Genomic DNA, 20,558 nt, shown 5'->3' with positions numbered 1-20,558 from the left:
ACATAGGATGTCATGGGGCAGGAAGTGAAGGCCTGGGGATGTGATTTGGTAGGAGGGGTGGACCACAGGAAATGACAGTTTGGGCAGGGAACTTGTCTACCAACTCTATTATATTTTCCATTCCAAGCGCTTAGTACGATGCTCACAGTAAGCACTCAATAGATGTGATTGATATAGATTCCTCTGGCACCCTCAGGCCTGAGGTTGGTGGCTTTGTAATGGATTTCCCCCTGAGGGTACATGGAGATCTTCATTTGAGAGAGGCAGACAAGCCCACTGAAAAAGAGTAAGAATGGAAGGAGGGGAAATAAGCAGGGAGAGGAGGAGAAAAGAAAAGGGGCCCGGAGAGAGCCCAAGAGAGGAAAAGACAACTTTTTAGTGATTCTGGCCTAATCCCCGCCCACTTTCCAGTGGGCAGGTACAGCATGGTTGCCTTGGAGCTCTGAAGGAATGATACTTTATACAAATGTAACTTCGAAGCCACTGACTGGTTACTGGAGCTGAGCTCCTGAATAATTGAAGGATTATTTGTGGGGTTTGCACGGAAGCACTAACAGCTGTGGCCTATTTTGATATTTATGAAGCCGGATAAATTATGCATGAGTCAGTGAAGGGAGCTCAGTGTGACACTTATTACCACCACTTTCAGGAACTGCGATCCACTAGTCATTTTATTCTGCAGCCACTGTGTTGTCGAGTCCACCTGATGGGTCTCCCTTAATGTTACCGACCTTTTTTAGCTCATCCCGATGATTTTGCAGGGTAGTCTCACTAGTTCTCTCCTCCAAAGACTTGGAGCGACTTGGATGGGACCCTCTGCAGCCCAACTATTCAGGTTATTTTTCAAATGGTAGAGAGTTGCATTTCTTGGTTGATTTTAGGGCTACTTAGTGGGTGACAGTATTAATTAAGTAGATGGTAGATGCTAAGTGCTGGGGTAGGTCCAAGGTAATTATATTGGTCACAGTCCCTGACCCGGCTAGGAGGGAGAGATTGACTAGGTGTCTCTCAAGTGAGGAAACTGAGGCCCAGAGGGGTGAAAGGACTTGACCACAGTCATCCAGCAGACCAGTGGCAGACTTGGGTCTGGATCTCTTGACTTCTAAGCCTGTGCTTATTCCACTATGTCCTGCTGCCTGCTCATCTGAGCCCCAGAAATCTCAAGGACATTTCACTTCTTGGTCAGCTTTTCCCAGCTGTTCCATTGACCGTTGTCCCGCCATGAGGAGGGCGGACATTCCGGTTTGGCTTGGTGACTGAAATTGAGCTTTCTCTGACAGGATTTTCTTCACCCAAAAAGAGTTCCCAGTCCAGGTGCCCCTGGTCCTTGGGCTGTTTAAGACCCCTGGACTTTCCTTATCTTAAGAGTAGAAATGGGGAAATCCTTCAGCCATCCCCCTGACAATTCTCTTCCTTAAGCTTTCTTGCCCCACAGCCTGATTTAATTTTAATGCCAGCTTTACTTACAGTACTCTCTCACATCCAGGTAACTGCTACAAAGTTTACCTTGGTTTAAGTGCTTTCTCTCCCTTCTCCTTGAAGCACTCTTAGAGTGATTATAACCCGCTTTAATTTAGAGCCCACTTTAATTTTAGCAGAGTTAATGGCAGATCTGTTTAGCACAATGCCATCCTGAGCTTCTTTGCATAAGGTACCTTTTTGTTGAGTTGGTTGTGAAAGCTAAGACTTTGAAAACTGTCTTGGGTGAAAGTACCGGCGAAGGGAATTCACAGGGATTCTCAGCTCTATTTGTGTGGCTCTTTTCCTTTTAAAAATAAATTCATATTGTTTAGGGTCCTTTTAGAATTTGGAGAACGCAGGACGGCATTTCTGGCTGGGCAGCACGGTTGGTTTAGTGCTCTGTGGATCCACCCTCTGATTTGGCAGGAGGCAGGCAAAGCGTTAACCAGGGTTTGTCAGGCAGCATCCCTCTCCTCTGAGTCACTGTGGAGAGGTAAGCAGGGACAGGGGTTTAGGGAACCTTCAGATCCCGCTGACCCTGTTGCCTTTCACGTAGTTTTCTGAAGAAATCATTTTCCTAGGTTCCCTTCCCTTACTGGCTGCTCCACAACTACCACCTGAGAATTCCCGTGCAGATCTATGCTCTTCACTGATGTATACTTTTTTCTTCTCACTGTAAATTATTTCATCTGTTGTACTCTCCTAAGTGCTTGGCACCTCGTAGGCATTCAGCAAAGACCACTGATAGGTCATGATCCTCGAGGGTATTTATTGAGAGCTTACTGTGTGCAGAGCACTGTGCCAAGCGCTTAGGAGCGTATACTGCGACAGAGTTGGTAGACACATTCCCCGCCCTTAACGAGCTTGCAGTCGAGATTGATGGACTCACTCTGCTCATTCCTCTCCAGGGGCTGGAACATTTGTGGCCAGGATGTTTCAACGGGGCCTGCTGAGGACTGGAGACAGGGTGTGAACAAGCCACCTAGATTTGCTGGGAAATGCCAGAGAATGAATGGAGCTTCCCCCAGCACCATCTCCGGTGAGTCTCTTCCCCCGCCAGCACCACCCGCTATCCCTGTGGGCACATGACACTAATGGTTTGTCAGGACATATCTGGACGACTCTGCCCTAGTGTGAGTTTTCTCACCCTGTTTTGGCTGGAACATTGTTAGGGAATCTGACTTGTAGTTCTGACACAGAGAAGCAACGTGGCTTAGTGGATAGAGTATGGGCTTGGGAGTCAGAAGGACCTGGGGTCTATTCCCGGCTCTGCCATTTGTCTGCTGTGTGACTTGGGCAAGTCAGCTTCTCTGTGCCTCAATTACCTCATCTGTAAAATGGGGTTTGAGACTGGGAGCCCTATGTGGGACAGGGACTCTGTCCGACCCAATTAATTTGTACCTACAACACTCAGTACAGTGCCTGGTACATAGTAAGTGCTTAACAAATTCCACAGTTTTTATATTATTATTATTAGCGTCCCAGTTGGGATCCATGATGTTGGACAGCATGAGTTGTCCACGCATGAGATTAAATGAGAGGGCAGCCCTCCCACCCATTTTCACAGGACTGGCTGGCTTTTAGGTCCCTACTGCATTCCATAGTGCCGTCACCCTGTAGGAGGGACCCTCCCTCCCTTTCTCCAGTGTGTGCGATCCTAGCACAGCATTTTTAATACTAATAATGATAATTGTGGTATTCGTTAATAATAATAATGGAGCTTATTAAACACTATGTGCCAAGCATTTTTCTAAGCACTGGGACAAACACAGGTTAATCAGGTTGGACATAGTCCCTGTCGCACATGGGGCTCACGTTCTTATCCCCATTTTACAGATGAGGTGATTGAGACCCAAGGTCACACAGCAGACAAGTGGCGGAGCCTTCGCCGAGGACTGATTCTTCTCTCCTCTGCCAAGACCCCTTACTCTGCCCAGGTTATTCAATTTTGAAAATGTTTACTGACACCCGGGGCCGGGGGGCAATGGTTTGGACACCTCACTCTTTTGCCTAGGAACTGCCACTAGACCAGCTGGGTGAGACCACCGCCCCCCTGCCTGCCCCCGCCAGTCTTCTGAGATCCCCAGAGAGGGGTTGTCCATCAGTCCCCTCAGTCAGGTGAATGCACGTGTTGTGACCTACGCCCCAATGCAAACTCCTTCCTGTTTGCCCTCACTTAAACCAGAGGTCAGCTGGTTCCCATCACCTGTTTCACAACCTCTCTTGGTTTGAAGGAAGCACAGGTCTCAGTCCCTGGCCCCGGGGTGGGTGGCGGGGGTGTTGCTGAGGAAGCAAAGAGGGCCTCCCAAGTGGTAAAATAATGTTTTATTCCATAGATGAACCAACACTACCATGCCACAAGCCCAACTGCCCTCCTACAAAAGCTCGTGAACAGAACCGGTCCCCTCATGATGAAGTTTGTTCCCAGACAAATGAGCCCGTCGCGGTAGCGCAGCGTGGGCGTGGCGCATACCCACTCCTCCCGGGGGGGTGGGATCATCCCGAGATGGCCCGCTGCCCTGATGATCTGAGTTCCACCAACATCCAAAGCTGAGAGAGTCTAGAAAGAAACCAAACACAAACCCAAAGCATGGGAGATCCACGCGGACGCGGCCTCCCCCACAGCACGATGGGAAAACGGAGAAGTCGGCGAGGACGTTCAGGTGGGTGAAACGATCAAAGAAATGCCATTAATTGATATAGTTCGAACGAGCACGTCTAGGGAGTTCTGATCGGCGAAGGGGAGCGAGCGCATGCACGCTGAACACAGGACTAATATCGGCCAAGGGACTTCACGAACAACCGACTGACATTCCTTTATATACAACAAAGTGAAATATACACTGTTAATTAGTACGGGCTGTACATTTGGTCAGAATAGAGTTTACAAGGTCAGCTTGGGCCCGCTCCCCTTGGGGTGGAGGTGGGGCAGGGGGGGCAGCTCCTGCCAACACACCACCTCCAATAAGCAAGGTTGTCGTTCTGCCAGGTAACCGGGAAGAGCTCGGGGCGGACCCGAAGCTCTGTTTCTGCCAGGTTGGCGACAAGAGACCGGACGGGGGAAAGGCAGGACAGGCGGACACCAAACCCAAAACAAAATCCAGGCCCGTGGAATGTGGGAGATCGGCCTCCGGCAACCAACCCTTCTCCCTCCCGGGTTTCCGAAAGGTAGGGCAGAGCGCTTCGCTCACCCCACTCGTCGTCTCTTCGTTCGGAGAGCTGAAAGGGCCTTGACTGGGGGCGGGGAAGCGACGGCAGATGGCAACAGACAGAGCATCCGGTAAAAACCATATAAAAATACGAATTAATTACATGAGGTTCAACAGCAGCGTAACTACAGTAATAACTCTGTACAGCGGACGAGGGTCCGTTCTCAGCAGAGCAGCCACCCGCCCTCGGAGGGATGACTGGGCTCCGAGTTGAGCTGGGGCAAAGCAGACAGAGGGGCGAACCAGAACCTGGGAAACAATTGTGCTCTACTCTTTGTTCCGGGTAGCCGGGCCGGGGAGGGCGCCATGGCTCACTCCATGCTCTAAGGGGGCAGGTGGGGGTCACGACGCTCCTGCTTGTGTGGTCTTCCAGGGTGCACGCTCGCCGGCAGCCTTCTCTTCCCTCTGCGCCCCCTCCCCACCACCCCCCCAGAGCCTTGGGACTGTCCTCGGGGTGACCTGACCCGGCAGTCACACTATGGCAGAAACGGGGTGGGGGAAGGCGGCGGGAGGGTCCAAAGCTGCCCACTCAGGCATGCGTGATGTTCTTGCGGCAGGAGAGCCGGGCTGCTCGCTGCTCCCTGTCAGACATGCTGGAACAGAACGTTTCTTCTTCCCGGGGAAAAACAATTGTCGGCTGCGAATCGTCCTAGAATGAGCCGCCGCCCGCCTCGCACGGACCCCTCGAGCTCAATCCTCTTCTTCATCCTCTTTCAGGGCGACTGTGGGGGCTTTGTCCTGGACGCTGAAACACTCCACGAAGAAGTTGATGACGGAGCGGTCCAGGTGCTGCTGCAGAGGGGCGCTGGTCAGGTAATGGCTTTCGTCCGGATAGATCTGTTAGGGAGTCAGGGTAGTCGTGTCACTTGCTCTGCCCAGCCCAGCCTCAGGAAAGGGAAGGGAGCCTTGCGGGTGGTGGGAAGGCCTACAGTGGGGATGGGCACAACCACCCCGGAAGGAAGAGGAGCTGCCCGACTCCCAGCCTTAGTTGAAGAGGCTCAAGATGGTGCTCTGTTGCCCCTTTGAAGCACCCCTTCCTTCCAATCCGCAGCCATGCTAAAATCCCTGTCACCTTTTCCTTCCTGCACAGGAAGAAAAGCAGGGTGGTCTAGGGGAAAGGGCATGGAACTGGGAGTCAGAGGACCTAGGTTCTAATCCCAGCCCCGTCACTCGTCTGCTATATGTCCATGGGCAAGTCACTTAGCTTCTCTGGGCTTTAGTCACCTCATCTGTAAAACAGGGATTCAGTCTGTGAGCCCCATGTGGGAAGATAGGGAACTCTGTCCAACTTGATTGGCTTGTATCTACCCCAGTGCTTAGTACAGTGCCTGGCACATAGTAAGCACTAAACACCATAAAAAAAAGGGAAGGGCCCTCTGCCTTGACTGCCTCTGTTGCAGCTCCCCTGCTGTGGTGAGTCTATTTACGTGGGGGCTTCAGAGTCAGTACAGTTCTAGGAAAGGATGCAGGCTCCTAGAGACCCCCCCTAGACTGGTCTGTCTGGGATTCTGCTGGGGCTCTGCCACTTGTGTGCCGAGTGACCCTGGGCTTCAGTTTCCTCAAATGTAAAATGGGGATTAAATCCTATTCTCTCCTAGGGAGACTGAGAGGCCCAAGTGGGACAGGAACTTTGTCTGCCCTGATTTTCTTGCATCTACCCCAGCACTTAACAAATCCCATAATTATTATTCTCAGGGTGGCTGGAGACCAGGTCCGCGGCCCTTTCACCAACCCACCAAATCTGGCCTTTCTCCCCCAGTCCTATTGCTGCAGTTTGCCTGTGGCCGTCCTCGATTAAAAGCTGGAAGAAATCAGGGTGGGGAACGGTGAATGGGGATGAAAGGAAGAGTTCACGTGGCTTCAACGGACCCCTGTACATTTGGATCCAGGTGTGTTTACTAGACCATAATTTCCTCCACAATGGGATTGTGCCCAATTTAGAGGGGAAAAAAGCGTTGAATACTCATATAGCACACGCATGCACTCACACTCAGAACTGTACCTGTAAGCTGTAATTAGCCTTTCCTCTAATGAGGTGTGCAATGAGGTCTGCTGTGTGCTGGAAATGGATCTTTTCTGTTAAGACAAAGAGCAGCAGCTGTCAGTACGCGTTACCTCTCGCTGGGCCCCTAGCAGCGGGCTGGGCTGTTACTCACCGTCCGCCGTGGCGTGGATGATCAGAAACTGCTGCTCGTCCAGCAACGACACTCTGTGTGCTAACTTGGTCATCTGTGCAGAGAGATGAGTGGCAGGGTCAGAGCTAGTGCTGGCCGGCGGGTGGATGGATGAACCATCCGTGGGCAAGCAAAGCTTTGCTGAGAAGTGTCGTGATGCACCGAGCTAATTGTCTACCAGTTGTCGAACAACAGTTAGGTGATGTCTTGGACTGACCGTAAGCTCCCAGAAGCGTGATCTGTGGTCAGGAAAGGTTGTGGGTGATGATAGGGGCCGGACTCCCAGATGCAGCTGTGCCGAGAAGGGCACAGAGCCTATTGGGTCTGGAGCCTTAATCAATTCCCTGGTAGCAGGGCCCCGAAACCCTATTCTACAGGCCCTGATTGAGAGTTGTGGATAAAGTGCTCAACTTGGGCATGAGGTGTTAGAGGCTGTGCAGTCTGTTGCTGGTAGGAGTGATGGTGTCTGTGTAGCCCCTACTGCATGCAAGCACTTGGGGAGGGACACTGTTTCGTGCACAAAACACGTTCCCCACCCGCCAGGAGCCACAGTCTACCACACGCCAACCCTTATGGATGAAGTGACACATCCTCAGCAGTTTTGTATGACTGAGACATTCAATTTATTAATTTTGACAATTCTTTATCTGTCTCCCCTAGTAGAAGGTAAGCTCCTTGTGGGCAGGGAATATGTTCCTTCTTTATTTTGTACTTAACAAGCACCTAGTACAGCGCCTACACCCAGTGAGCATGCAATAGATTTCCCCTAATTTCTTCTCAAATGGGGCGGGGGGGTAGGGGGCTCTAGCCCCCTGGTTGCTTCCCTGAAAGAAGATTCTGGGAAAGGGAAGGAGAGCAAAGAAGGCTGGGATTGGAGCAGACCATTATCACCTACCTCATATGCTCTGTTATCGATTCCGTGGAGGCCCAAGTATCTTTCTGAAAACGCAGAAGCTTCAATAGAAAACAGGGAGGGCAGTGAGTGGATACTGTCCTTAGCCTAAGAGCTAACAGTATCAGTGCTAGCCCCTCCTCCTCCTCTCTCCTTATCAGGGCTAAGATCACCCACTTCACCTGCTGGGCTTAGCCCAGATTCCGATACTTCTGAATCTATCTAGAAGCTGGGCGGGCCAGAGGTCCAGTCCAAACCTTTCAACAAATGTGATGATTATCATCCAACTGGTTATAATAACCAGTACCCAGGGAAGCAGCTTGGCTTAGTGGAAAAAGCCCAATCCTGAGAATCAGGGACCTGGGTTCTAATCCCAGCTCCACCACTTACCTGCTGTGTGACTTTGGGCAAGTCACTTAACTTCTCTGTGCTTCAATTCCCTCAGCTGCAAAATGGGGGTTTGATACCTTCTACTTAGACTATGAGCCCCATGGGGGACCTGATTATCTTATATCTACGGCAGGGCTTGACACATACTTGTCTGCTGTGTGGCCTTGGGCAAGTCACTTCACTTCTCTGTGCCTCAGTTACCTCATCTGTAAAATGGGGATTAAGACTGTGAGCCCCTTGTGGGACGGGGACTGTGTCCAACCTGATTTGCCTGTATCCACCCCAGCGCTTAGTACAGTGCTTGGCACATACTAACTGTGGTATCTGTTAGGTGCTTACTAAGTACCACAGTTATTATTATTATTACCAAGTCTGAGAAAGAGCTCACCCGGGGAAAGCATCCCTTGAAGGGCTGGGTCCAGGACTGTTTTCCCCAAGAGGCCAGCGCCGGGGCTTACTTACCATACAGCTTAAAGTCGGTAATCGGTGAGAGAGCAGCTCCACAGGTGAAAACCTGGGCTTGATTTTCCTCCTTCACTGGCAGGATGTAGGCGCTCAGGTAACCTCCATAATCCTAGACCAAAGGTGGGAGAGAGAGGTCAGTTCCAGGGGCTCAGGACCCCCACACTTCCAAGGTTGACCCCATGCCATTCCTGTGAGGGTCCTGAGGGCGGGAGAGGAGCGGGCAGAAGGGGGCAGGGAGAGAGGTTTGGGATTAAGTGGGCTCCCCAGGTCGAAAGGTGTGCAGGGTTCTTGAGGTAGGTGTCCTGGAGAAGGTAAGGGAGGTATTTCCTTGGGCAGCAGACAGCTGAACGAAGAAAAACCAAATGAGCCTCTCTTGCTGTGGTGATCATTCCCTCCCTGGATTCAGGAAGGAAGCTCTCAGCCAGCATTTCCTCTCCCTCTAGAAGGGGCTGCTAACGAGCCAGCCTTGCCTAGGCCGACAAAGATGGACAGGGAGAGAGAACTCTCCCCACCCCACCCCGCAACCCCGAGCACAACGCTGAAAGAGAGGGATAAGCAACTGAGCCCCTAGCAGTATTCTTCCAACAAGAAGTTGGCTTTTTCTCCTTCAAGATAACATAAAAAGAAACACTGATTAATGGCCTGATACAAAGAAAGCACTTGTTTCTAAAATCACTAAGCACACGCTTATTTTTTCTGAGAGAAAGCCCATACCTCCAAACCTAAGTATTTTCAGTAAATCAAGATCAAGCTGGAGAAGGGTTAAGCATTTGATGCTCCCCAATAGAGGGGAGTAGATAATGCCCTCCCCCCCCCCTCCAACCCCGGCAACTCACCTTTCCAAATACTGCGACTCGTGTTTTATCAATATATTGTTCTTTCAACATTGTCCTAGGAGGCCAGAGCAAAGAAATAGCACTTAGCATCAGTTTGGATACTGTGATGGGCTTCCTAGAGGACTATAACACTCAGCAGCCTCAACTTTCCCTGGAAGGAGTGGGGGCAAGCATACAGCTCGCTAGAGTTCAGTATTTATCAGGGGCAGGGCATGGTGGGAGACTCCACTGGGGGCTGGGAAGTTTTTATTCCCTCTCAGTCTGTGGCACGTGTACCTCGGCCAGGAGAGGTCATGGGAAAAGCAGCAGCCAAGGAAGGGCACCATACTGCCAATCTAATCGGGTCAACAGGCCCACCCGCTACATTTCCTCTCAAGGCGGCAGTAGTTACAGGCCAGACCCTGGAGATGCACATAAATCAGCCCAGGGAGTGATTCTGACTCTCCACCTGCCTGCTCGAAGCGGTGATCGGAGAAGTGAGGATCAGGACAGGCACAGGGAAACAGAGCAAAGTTTGGCAAGCAATTAGGGACACCTGTCCCTGTGCCCCATGCCCGAAACTCCAGGGAGACGCTCAGCTCCATGTTGGACTTCTGTAAAGCTGCATTAAAAAAACCACTTCTGCCAACCACACATTCAGATTGGGTTGTCCCTGCCTTGGTCTGAATGCGCAAGGCTCCCAGTGGCGTTCAGTCCTTCCCCTGGCCCCTTTCCCAATTCCGAGGCATGCCCCCCTCACCGCACGGCTTCCATCTGATCCTTCTCCTCCTCGGAGCCCAGCTTCCTCTTCACCTCGTGGAGGAGCTTGGTGCCCTGAAAACCACTGCCCCGGCCATCCAGCCGCACCACGATCGCGTTGTGGCTGCTCACCAGCACCGTGACCCAGTTCACCTGAAATTGCTCAGTGACGCTCTGCCCACCAGGGGTCCCGTCCCTGGAAAGAGAGCAGTGGGCCAGAGGCCATGATGTGGGCCACTCACCAGGGGTTGGGGGCAGGGAAGACAGTCAGGAGTTCGGGGTCCCCTCCCCGCCTACTGCTCTGCTGCATCGTGGGGGCAGGGGTTGGCGCATGGGCCCTGGGCCAGGGTGAGGTAGGGGGGCAGGGGACATTGCATCGTTAACCGGACCATACGGGGCAACTCTAGGAAATCGTGCATTCTCTACTCGGTGGGTCTGGAGATCACTTCATAGCCTAGAGAAAAGAATGTGGACTGGGCCTCAGTTTCTTCAGACCTAAAATGGGGATAAAATACCTGCTCTCCATCTTTCTTGGACTGTGATCCCCGGGTGGGACAGGGATAAGGTCTGATGTAATTATCTTGTATCTACACCAGTGCAACTCATCAGATTTACCTCCTGCCCTTCCTATTTGGAAACAATTTCTATTTACCTGCCTCTCCCATCAGGTTGTAAACCCCTGAAGGAGAGAGACCTCGCCTTGTGCTTCTGTTGTACTCCCCCCGACCCAGAGATAAGTGCCAAAGTGATTTCCGCAGACTTGCTGCGCTGGGCTGACAGAGGCCCGGATTCCCGGGTCCCCAGGAGGGAAGTTGGGGGCCTGCCGGGGATCGTGGAAGTGGGAGCCCCTTCTGCCTGGATGAATCCCTGGCTTCCCTACCCAGAAGGAAAAGACTCATCAATACTTACACCACCAGGAGCAAGGGGTAGTGGGCCGTGTCTGTGAAGGTGGCTGGCTTCAAGATCTGCATCGGCAATTCTAGGGGAGAACCAGACAAGCCTTAACTGCGTCTCACGGCCCCGGGCTGCTGAGCTGTCCAGTCCAAGGAGGCAGCCCGACGGCGGTGGAGGGACGCTATAGGCAGGTGGGCTGGGGTGCCAGGCCTCATCCCTTGGAATGGCTCGCTGGGATGGGCTGGTGGAGGGTGGATGTCACCATTCAGCCTGGGTCTTTGTCCCCACCCAGCTGGGGAGAATTGATCATGTCTGGGGCTGGAGGTGGGGAGGGGGGTTAAGGCACCCGCCCCGCCCCACCCCACCACCCTGCCCCAGGGCTAGCACTGAGCTCCTGGCTGGGGCCCCTCATGGGCCTCCTTCCCTCGTTCTCTGGGCCCGACAAGTGCCCCTCTCCCCACAAGCCCAGCTTCACGTAACTGGCTGCTGCGTTTGTTTTTAAGATGTTAAATACCATCCAGATTACCAACTGCACAGCAATTAAATCAGAATTAGCAGCATTTTCAATACAATTAATACACAGATTAACCACCAGGTTTAAGTGGTTTGTTTTGCAATCATTTTCCGACACTCTGTCTAATGACTTACTCGGGCGGAATGCTAATGGATTGCAAATTGGATCAATAGCTCAGGGAGGCAGGAAGACTGCTGTTTGGCTCTCATTTAAATATGCACCAGACACTGCGAGGCCCGACTGGCTCCTGTGGTCTGTCCTGGGGGGCCTGGGGCAGCCCCAGGGGTCCCGCCAGCTGAAGGTCAGGCATCCAGCCATTCAGTTTTGTGGGGAGGGGCTAGTACAGTGACTTCCTAATATAGTGACTGCCCACCTCCCCAACCCCTGCCTCCAGGGCTCTTAATTGGTTCCAGGACAACAATGAAGCGAAAGAGCGCTAAACAAAGTAATCTCCCCACTAGCAAATCATGTGAAATACAGCCATGTGTTCCCCAGATCACCCTCTCTCTTGCTGACTTTCTGCAGCAAGATGATGAAAACAAGGTAGGAAAGCCAGGAGATCCAAAGTGGCAGCAGAGAGCCCTGCTCCCAAGCTCTCCTAGGCTCCCCCGGGAGCTGGCCAGCTGACCATAGCTGATCCACCGCCCCATCCTTGAGAAGGGCCGGGGGATTCTCGGCATGACCCTTGATGCCTGGCGATGTCATATCAACGCTCCGTTGCGCCAGGGACAAGCCACGCCCCAGTTATGAGAAAAGAAGCTGCACTTACTGTAATCATCTATCCGGATTTCCCTGTAATCGATCTTGGGCATCTGTCGATCTCCGACGGTCCTCTGGACGTTCTCATTCACTTCCAGCTCAATGAGTTCTGGCGGAGAAAACACGGGGAGAGTGGTTTAGGTCCGGGGTCACAGAAGCATTTCCTAGCCCTCTGCTCCCCTGCGCCCAGGCCCGGGGGGAGAAAGAAAGATGGGGGTGTGCAGAGCTCAGTCACCCAATGCCCCCCAAAGCGAACATCCCACACAGTTCAAAAGGCCTTGCCCAGGTTAATGGGGAACCTAGGCTTTGGACAGAGTGTTTAGTTGTCCGGAGCACCTGCACATTGGCTGGCTGTCTCATTTTATCCTCACCCACAACACCTGCCAGGTAGGCAGTGAGAAGGTGCGACTGCCTTTGTCCCCATCTGACAGATAACAACATTAAGGCCCAGCGGCCCAAATGACCAAAGTGGCCAGAGTGGGATAATTAGCAGAGCAATTTGGGCCAAAGCTCTGCCAGACATTACCAGGCTAATAATGGCCCTGACTTTCAGAGACTTACTCTAAAGACAAACTGAGGAACTAGTACGGGTACATTCTGCCTGATTATGGGACACAAGATCGTGTCCACCATCATGAAGAGAATTTGTTGAGGACTCATTATGTGCAGAGTGCTGAACTAGGCACCGACTGGGCGGGTACTCACTACCTGTAGAGCACAACCAGGTACTGACTGGGGACAGAGCACTGTACGGGGTGCCAGCTATGTGCAGAGCAATGTGCTTGGTGCTTGCTGGGTTCACAATGCTGTACTGGGGGCTTGGGCATTCGATAAAAGTGATGTTCCAGTCCCTGCCCTCAAATCTTGCCATTTCTTATGTCCCAGTTACCCTGTCAAATGAACCTACTTGATGCTGAAATCGGCCACTGCCTCTACATCCTGGGTCTGAAAAATGAGTTCATTTCAATTGAAATCCTATTGTCCCCGAATCTCCAAAGCAACAGCCCAATACAGTTAGTTAAATACTAAGAGTCTCATTTCATTACTGCCCCCACGCCTGGCTTTATCAGCACAGAGATGTCTGCACTCAAGGGGTTTGGTTAAGCGCTCTTATTTGTTTCCATAATTGCTTCTCTAAAGAGGCAGGAGCGGATCGGCGGGATAAGAAAAGGTTGCCGGATCCCCGGCAGGACTCTGCTTTGTTCCCCGGGACCACAGAGAATCCCAGCCGGGGATGTCCCAGAGGTCTGTCCGTAATTAAACGTGAGCGTGCTCCAGTCTGCCGGGCAATTAGCGGCCATCCGATCCGGCTCACAGAGGGGAATGCAGACTAGCTAGTCGGGCAGGGGACCATGCCTCCGTCTCAAGGAACGAGTGGCCTCAAAAAAAAACTGTGTAGCCCTTCCCCAAGGCTACAGAAGGCTGGAAATTAGGACCCAGAGCACAGTGGAAAGGTACCTAAACCCGCCACCCTCCCCACCTTTTGAGGGGAGACGAGGCTGTCCTGGAAGAATGATTTTTATCACTGTATTCGTGGGGGCCCTGAGTACTAAAGCTCCCCAATATGGTCATATTAGGAATCACTGATCAAGCAATCCATCGTATTGATTGATCACTTGCTGTAAACAGAGCACCGTACTAAGCGTTTGGGAGATGACAATACTGCAGAACACCTTCTCTGCCCACAGTGCATTTGATGAGCCCGATAGAGCTGATTCGCTGTTGAGATGAGGGCCCAGGTTGGCCGGTAATAGTAATGGCAGCTACCCATACGCACCAGCCTGAGGGTGACACTGGCTGCTTAAATCTCACACCGGGCACGGAGTAGGCAATCCATAGCTACCACTGGCGAAAGGGAACCATCCCACCTGCCCTTTGGATATGGTCCTTTGTGTGAATCCCAATAAAATGGCAGCCCCCATTAATCAACAGTATTTACAGAGTCCCGTCTGAGCGCAAAGCCCTGTACTCGGACCTTGGGCGAGGACCACAGAAACAAGACTACTCATAATAATAATAATAATAATAATAATAATGTTGGTATTTGTTAAGCGCTTACTATGTGCCGAGCACTGTTCTAAGCGCTGGGGTAGACACAGGGGAATCAGATTGTCCCGCGTGGGGCTCACAGTCTTAACCCCCATTTTACAGATGAGGGAACTGAGGCACAGAGAAGTGAAGTGACTTGCCCACAGTCACACAGCTGACAAGTGGCAGAGCTGGGATTCGAACTCATGACCTCTGACTCCAAAGCCAATGGAGCCAATACTCATTCCCTGCCCTCCAGGATCTCGCACTCTAATGGGGAAGATGGGAAAACAGAAATGATGTCACCCCCAGGAGGGGCAGGAGGAGGAAAAGAATATTAAAGAACGTTTTGCATTTGAAACAGGATGTGAAAGTTGAATACATAATGGCATATTCAAGTGAAAATCTACATAAGTATGTAAGTGTGGAGGGAAGGAATAAGATTAGATGAGTGTTCAGGGTAACTGAGGTTGGCACAGGGAAGGGGTTGTGAATTGAGGTGGGGAAGGCTCCCTCTACCCTCCTCTGCAAGTGGGGACCCTGGGCCAAAGAACCAGCATCCTTTCACGCAGCTCACTGTGGGCAGGGAATTTGCCCGTTAATTGTAATATTGTACTCTTCAAAGTGTTTAGTACAGTGCTCTGCACACAGTAAGTGCTCAATAAAGCAGCATGGCACAGTGGAAAGAGCCCGGGCTTGGGAGTCAGCGGTCATGAGTTCGAATCCCAGCTCTGCCGCTTGTCAGCTGTGTGACTGTGGGCAAGTCACTTCACTTCTCTGTGCCTCAGTTACCTCATCTGTAAAATGGGGATTAACTGTGGGCCTCACGTGGGACAACCTGATTATCCTGTATCTACCCCAGTGCTTAGAACAGTGCTTGGCACGTAGTAAGTGCTTAACAAATACCAACATTATTATTATTAATAAATACGATTGATTGACTGACAGGAGCTCTCCCCTCTTTCTTGAAACACAGTCGGGGCCAGGCAGTCAGGGGTCTAACGACTGCCACTTGCAACACCCCGGACAATTTGTGAAGCCCCATTTCACAGAGGGGTAGCCTGAGGGCCAACGAGGACCCCCAAGGCAGAGCAGGGATCTGCAGCTCAGGTATCTGCAGCTCCAACTCCTGGTGGTTAGGCGCAGGCAGAAAGATGGCACCTCCTACCGCACCCCATGGGCCAATTCAGACAATTCAGCAATAGTCACAGTGCCTGGCTCGCTCTCTCCCCCTCTTACTAAGACTGTTAGCCCATGTGGGACAGGGACTGTCCAACCTGATTATCCTCTATCTACCCCAGTGCTGAGTACAGTGCTTGACACATAGTAAGCATTTAACATGCCCCAATTATCATTACTATCACTACAGTGCTTGGCGTATAACTCACACTTAACCAATACCACTGTTCTTCTTCTTATTACTACCAACTCTCATTTTTACCCAAGAACAAGAAATTCACAGACACCACTTTTGCTTGTTTTCTCTCCAGGACTTACGGGGATGTAATCTACAAACATCTGAGGACTCAACCATAACTCCAACCATAATTATATCCTTAAGGAAACAGCTTTTAAATAATTCAGAGTCACATCTGTGGCCACCTCTCAGGGCCTGTTTAGATACAAGCTTTTCTGGAGGGGAAAAGAGAGTAGTTTAATATTGTTGCGGTCGCTGGGGAGAGAGAGAATTCTGAAAGGAGACATTTCATTATTGAGTTGAAATGGGCAAAATGCCAAGCCTCCTTTATCCTTTAGGTGCCGGGTCTCTTCAAAATGCTAAGGTGCTTTATCCATCTCAGGAAGGACTAGTTCACAGGTTGATGAAACTCCAGTTGAAAAACAGAAAAAATAATGGTGTTTCTGGCATTAATTTAGGATTCAAGTGCGGGTGGACTGTGCTCTGCGGATCAAGAGAATCAGATGGGCACAGCCCCTACCCCATTTGGGGCCCACAGTGGGCAGGGTGCGTGTCTGTTTATTGTTATATTGTACTCTTCCAAGCGTTTAGTATAGTGCCCTACACACAGTTAGCACTCAATAAATACGACTGACTGAAGAGGGGAGATGTGGACGGGGGGAAGCAGGGAGAGAAGTACTCCAGTATGATTACCCTGTATTTACCCCAACTCTTACAGAAGTTCTTGGAACATAGTAAGTGCTTAAAAGATACAACAGTGATTACTACTGCTAGGTGTAGAGGAGAGGGATGGATATGGGGAAGGAGGGAGATGGGGGGAGATTCTAAGTGGGGGAGGTGGGGAGGCGAAGTTAATCAGGGAAAGCCCACTCTAACAGACCAAGCCTCATTTTCACAGCTGCTAGAAAGTTGTGGAGTAAGGCTGTCTGAGCTAAGACAGAGAAACTGCTTTGAGATCTTCACATTAAAGATACTGTATACAACAGGACAAAGAACCACTGGCTAACCATTCATCTTGGGTTTTCAAAGGACCAGGGCAGAGTTTGGCCTTCCGGCAGGCACCGTGTCCCAGTTTAAAAATGGGGGGAGGGGATGGACCCCAGAAGGTGTGTGTATGTGTGTGTGTGGGGGGGATGTCCAGTTTCGTGGCACCCTTGTTAGGTCCTAGGCCACTTCTGGATTCTTCTCTCTCCCCTCTCTCCCCCCCGGCCCCGCCGGTGAGGGTTCAGCAGAAGAAGCAGACCTACGAGCCGACAAGCAACAGCAGCCTCAGCCCAGGTCGGGAAGAAAGCAGGAAAGTACAGCCCTGCCCCCAACTCCGTGCCTCCGTTCAGCCTCCCCTAGAGTCTGCCGGGGCGGTAAACCCAGAACTAGATCGGGACGCCAGCCTGCTGTTAGGGGGGTTGCTACGGCCACCTTTCCCGACGTTCACCTGGGCATCGCACCCGGTGGACGCTTGGTAAGCATCATCACTTCTGCAAGCTGGCCGGGCGCCAGCGAGATCATTCAAGGGACTCAAACAGCAGGTATCTAAAGGAATGGCAGAGACATGATTGCCATTTTCATTTGATGAAAACACTGTGGAATGAACTGTGATGGGGGGAAGAGAGTTATAAATTCAGCACGACATAGCGGTGTCACCTTCAGGCCTGCCGTTCAGGCTCTCATAAACAGTATCAAATCATCATCCATCACAACCTTTTAATTTCATTTACCGCTGGGCCTTACCTCTTCTCCTTAAGCGTACCTGTGGTCACTACACTGACGGTTCAATTAGAAATAGTAAAATGAATGGTTTGAAGCATCTCTCACTTTAGGGTATTGAGAGGTGGTGGGAAACTGCCAATATCTTTTGAGGAATCTGAAACAATTGAAATTGCTAGCTGGGCATTTCACTGAATGACTGTTACTTTTCCTGCTCCACAGTACGAGAATCGTGCTATTTCAAAGGAGTCCAATATATTTATGGAAATACAGCATTCAGACTATGCTGCTAAACTGTGTTTGCGGTCACATGTGATGGTCAAGGATCATTTTTCTGTTCAGAAAAACATGCCCCCCGCTTAAGCATTTCCCATGCTAATCTCTGGGCAATCGCCAAATATTCATCTGGACCTTAAACAGGTGAGAAAAAAGCTAACGATTCACCCTCTAAAAGGGTAGAATGCAGATTCTTGGTCCCGAAGTCTGGGCCTCCTCCATTTTTCTCCGTGATAGACTCTAACATCCTCCTCCTTCTCTTTAGCCTTTCAGGACTTTAGAGCCCTTAATGACTAATCACTTCTGGTTCCCTCAGTGGTTCTAGAACTTTGGAAGAAGAAATGCAGAGTGCCCTCTCTCTCCCTTCCCTCCCTCCTACCCCCGTCCATGTTACGCACTTGATTTTCCCCTCCCGAGTAGGTTTTGGTCCCTTGGGTAACCACAGAGAGACTTCGGGGTTTCCAAAGCCCACGAGAACCAAGACCTGATATCTGGCACATGTTTTAGAACGCACCCGCTCCGGGAAGCGCCACCCGTGTTTGATAAACTGTTGAGAGCTTCCTATTATTAGGCTGGAGATTTTATTAAGAAAAATCTCATAAAATAGCTATCAATTATTTAGGCCCTTTTAAATATTAATCAATATGTAAATTAATAATTAACGCTTTGCTATGAGGCGATGCCATTTTGAGGTGCTGTCTGAAAGGCAAAATTCTTTTCTCGTTTCAAGGCGACTACCGTTTAACCGACCGTTTGGAAGGGTGAACGCTGCAAGCGAAAGCAAAAGGTTTCTCAATTTGGGAGACACGTTTGCTGCAGGGGGACACAGTGTTTGTTCCAAACCCTGATGGTCTTTGCCAATGACAACGTTCCACTTTCGAAGTCTCCTCTGAGGAGCTCCTCGATGTTTTGGGGGGATTTCGTAGAATGGACTCAGAAATACCTGGACCGCACTTCCTTTAAATCACCTGTTTCTTTTAAGATTCTGGAAAAACACATCCCCATTGTCAGGGAAAATAGTTTGAGATGACTGACGCTTCTAAATAGGGTTCAAAATTCCCAATTTAGTGAGAATAAACGTATCTTTCTTTTAACTTTGCCCTAACCTCCTTCTGCAAGCATAGAATAGACACCGAAGCCATAACTTCAGAAACACCACTAAACGGACTGTGGTTCCACTCAGCATGGTAATGGGCCACCATGATGGTGAGCGAGCAGTTATCCAAGCCATCACTTCCTGTAGGCAGCTTAAACGGACCACGGTTCCACTGTGCCTAGGCCGCCTGTTGTGCTGTACTCTCCCATGTGCTTAGCAGAGCGCTCTGCACACAGTAAAGCGCTCCATAAACACCTCTGATGGATTGATAGATTCCGTTGGAACTGACCACAGTAACGGTGATGGGCGAGCAGTATGACAGTCACATCACCAAACCCTACAGCAAGTGAGAGTGACTCAAGGTGCCAAGCATAAAAGATTCAACTTGACAAGCCCCACGGATCATTTCACCCCACTGGCCCCAAGAGTCCGGTCATCATTTTAAATCCTCCACCAAAGTGGAGATGAACTACCTCAAGCTCATCTTCAAGGGTTAAAGACAGCTGAAGACCAAACGGTACTTACTTGTTCTGTCGGTTGTATTGTGGATGGTCACTATGGGGACTCTTGGTCCTGAAGAGGGAGAAGAAAAAAAGAAAGAAGACAGTTAGGGAAAAGTATGAATGCACTTTAGACCCATCTGTGGGGTCAGAGACTCCTGAGAATAACACCGCATGGAAAAGCAACCTACGTCGTGACTAGATATTAATGACAACCACTGAGGAAATGACAGTCGGGGCTGGGAAGAGCCACGTGAGGTGGAACGCTTTTCCCCAGCGGCCCATTAAGTGCCCGTCTTTCTAATCTGTAAATGTTTTAATTAGGACAAACACAATTAAAATCACTTGCTTATAGATTAGCCTAACGATACACAAACATCATTTTGCAAGGCATTTGCCTTTATGTGCTTTAGATGACAGCCGCCGTGTGACGCATATTCCAAACCGAATCTGATGGTTCCAGTAGGACCCAGGGTGTTTCCCTGACCTCTCCCAAGGACACAGACTAAGTAGAAAGGAAAACAGGTCTTGAATCCCCACTTTACAGATGAGGACACTGACGTACAGACAGGTGATGTGACTTGCCCAAAGCCAGGCATAAGGCAAGTGGCAGAGCCAGAATTAGAACCTAGGTCCTTTGACTGCCAGGCTCGTGCTCTTTCCACTAGGCCTTGCTGTTTCTCGTCAAGATCCTGGTGACTTTCAAATTGCAGGCCATTTCACATGACCGGAATCTATTTGGTCATATCTATCCTGGTAAAGTGAAGTGGAGAAAGGGGAAATTGTTCAGTAAATGAGATCACGGAAGGAGCCAAAATGAATAATTCAGGTCCCAATGTCTTGTTCTGCAATCCATTTTCCCCTTCATGTATTACCTCAGCTCTCCAGTTCACTGCCCTTCTAGACATCGCTTGTGGTAACGGCATCCTGGATCCCCCTAATTCTCTGCTAGACTTACTCACCTAACTCCCATCCCTGCCTTTACATCAACCATTTGCATCTATAGGGGGAGACTAATTACCCCACAAGACTAAGATTCTGTTGGTCTGCAGTGCGATTTTGATTTTTGCTGGAAGGAAGGGGGCAAAGGAGTCTACCACATTCGTTATGCCATCCCCACCTCAATCACTTGAGAAAAGGAGGCCCGGCGACTATCGAGTCCACCCAGGTTTCTTTCCTTCTGCCACGGGGACTGCTTTTTTTCG

General features: G+C 50.6%; 1 protein-coding gene and 2 long non-coding RNA genes across 7 annotated transcripts in view; 2 read left to right on the top strand and 1 right to left on the bottom strand.

Moving 5' to 3' along the window:
• LOC120638774 overlaps positions 1 to 15,936 on the top strand; it is a 31,786-nt gene extending 15,850 nt beyond the window's left edge. Inside the window, exons 6-10 of the long non-coding RNA XR_005660713.1 lie at positions 2,370 to 2,500; positions 3,798 to 4,124; positions 5,388 to 5,483; positions 6,366 to 6,559; positions 15,851 to 15,936. This is a non-coding gene — a long non-coding RNA (uncharacterized LOC120638774). The remainder of the gene's footprint in view (positions 1 to 2,369; positions 2,501 to 3,797; positions 4,125 to 5,387; positions 5,484 to 6,365; positions 6,560 to 15,850) is intronic.
• The window catches only part of DPP6 (dipeptidyl peptidase like 6), a 618,762-nt gene continuing 601,973 nt past the window's right edge, over positions 3,770 to 20,558 (bottom strand). For all 5 annotated transcript variants that reach the window (XM_029077439.2, XM_029077436.2, XM_029077438.2 and 2 more), the window contains 10 exons: positions 19,379 to 19,426; positions 12,343 to 12,441; positions 11,075 to 11,144; positions 10,167 to 10,361; positions 9,428 to 9,482; positions 8,589 to 8,700; positions 7,740 to 7,798; positions 6,827 to 6,899; positions 6,673 to 6,746; positions 3,770 to 5,507 (listed from right to left, as the gene is read on the bottom strand). In XM_029077439.2, coding sequence (XP_028933272.1) covers positions 5,361 to 5,507; positions 6,673 to 6,746; positions 6,827 to 6,899; positions 7,740 to 7,798; positions 8,589 to 8,700; positions 9,428 to 9,482; positions 10,167 to 10,361; positions 11,075 to 11,144; positions 12,343 to 12,441; positions 19,379 to 19,426 — 932 coding nt within the window. In that variant the 3' untranslated portion in view covers positions 3,770 to 5,360. The remainder of the gene's footprint in view (positions 5,508 to 6,672; positions 6,747 to 6,826; positions 6,900 to 7,739; positions 7,799 to 8,588; positions 8,701 to 9,427; positions 9,483 to 10,166; positions 10,362 to 11,074; positions 11,145 to 12,342; positions 12,442 to 19,378; positions 19,427 to 20,558) is intronic.
• LOC114815979 lies at positions 16,606 to 19,712 on the top strand. Its single transcript, XR_003763758.1, has 2 exons — positions 16,606 to 17,236; positions 17,704 to 19,712. It is a non-coding gene; the product is annotated as an uncharacterized LOC114815979 (long non-coding RNA).

The sequence above is a fragment of the Ornithorhynchus anatinus genome, chromosome 13 (genome assembly GCF_004115215.2).
Source record: "Ornithorhynchus anatinus isolate Pmale09 chromosome 13, mOrnAna1.pri.v4, whole genome shotgun sequence".
In the NCBI taxonomy this organism is placed as follows: domain Eukaryota; kingdom Metazoa; phylum Chordata; class Mammalia; order Monotremata; family Ornithorhynchidae; genus Ornithorhynchus; species Ornithorhynchus anatinus.
This window is presented reverse-complemented; position numbering and strand designations above follow the sequence as displayed.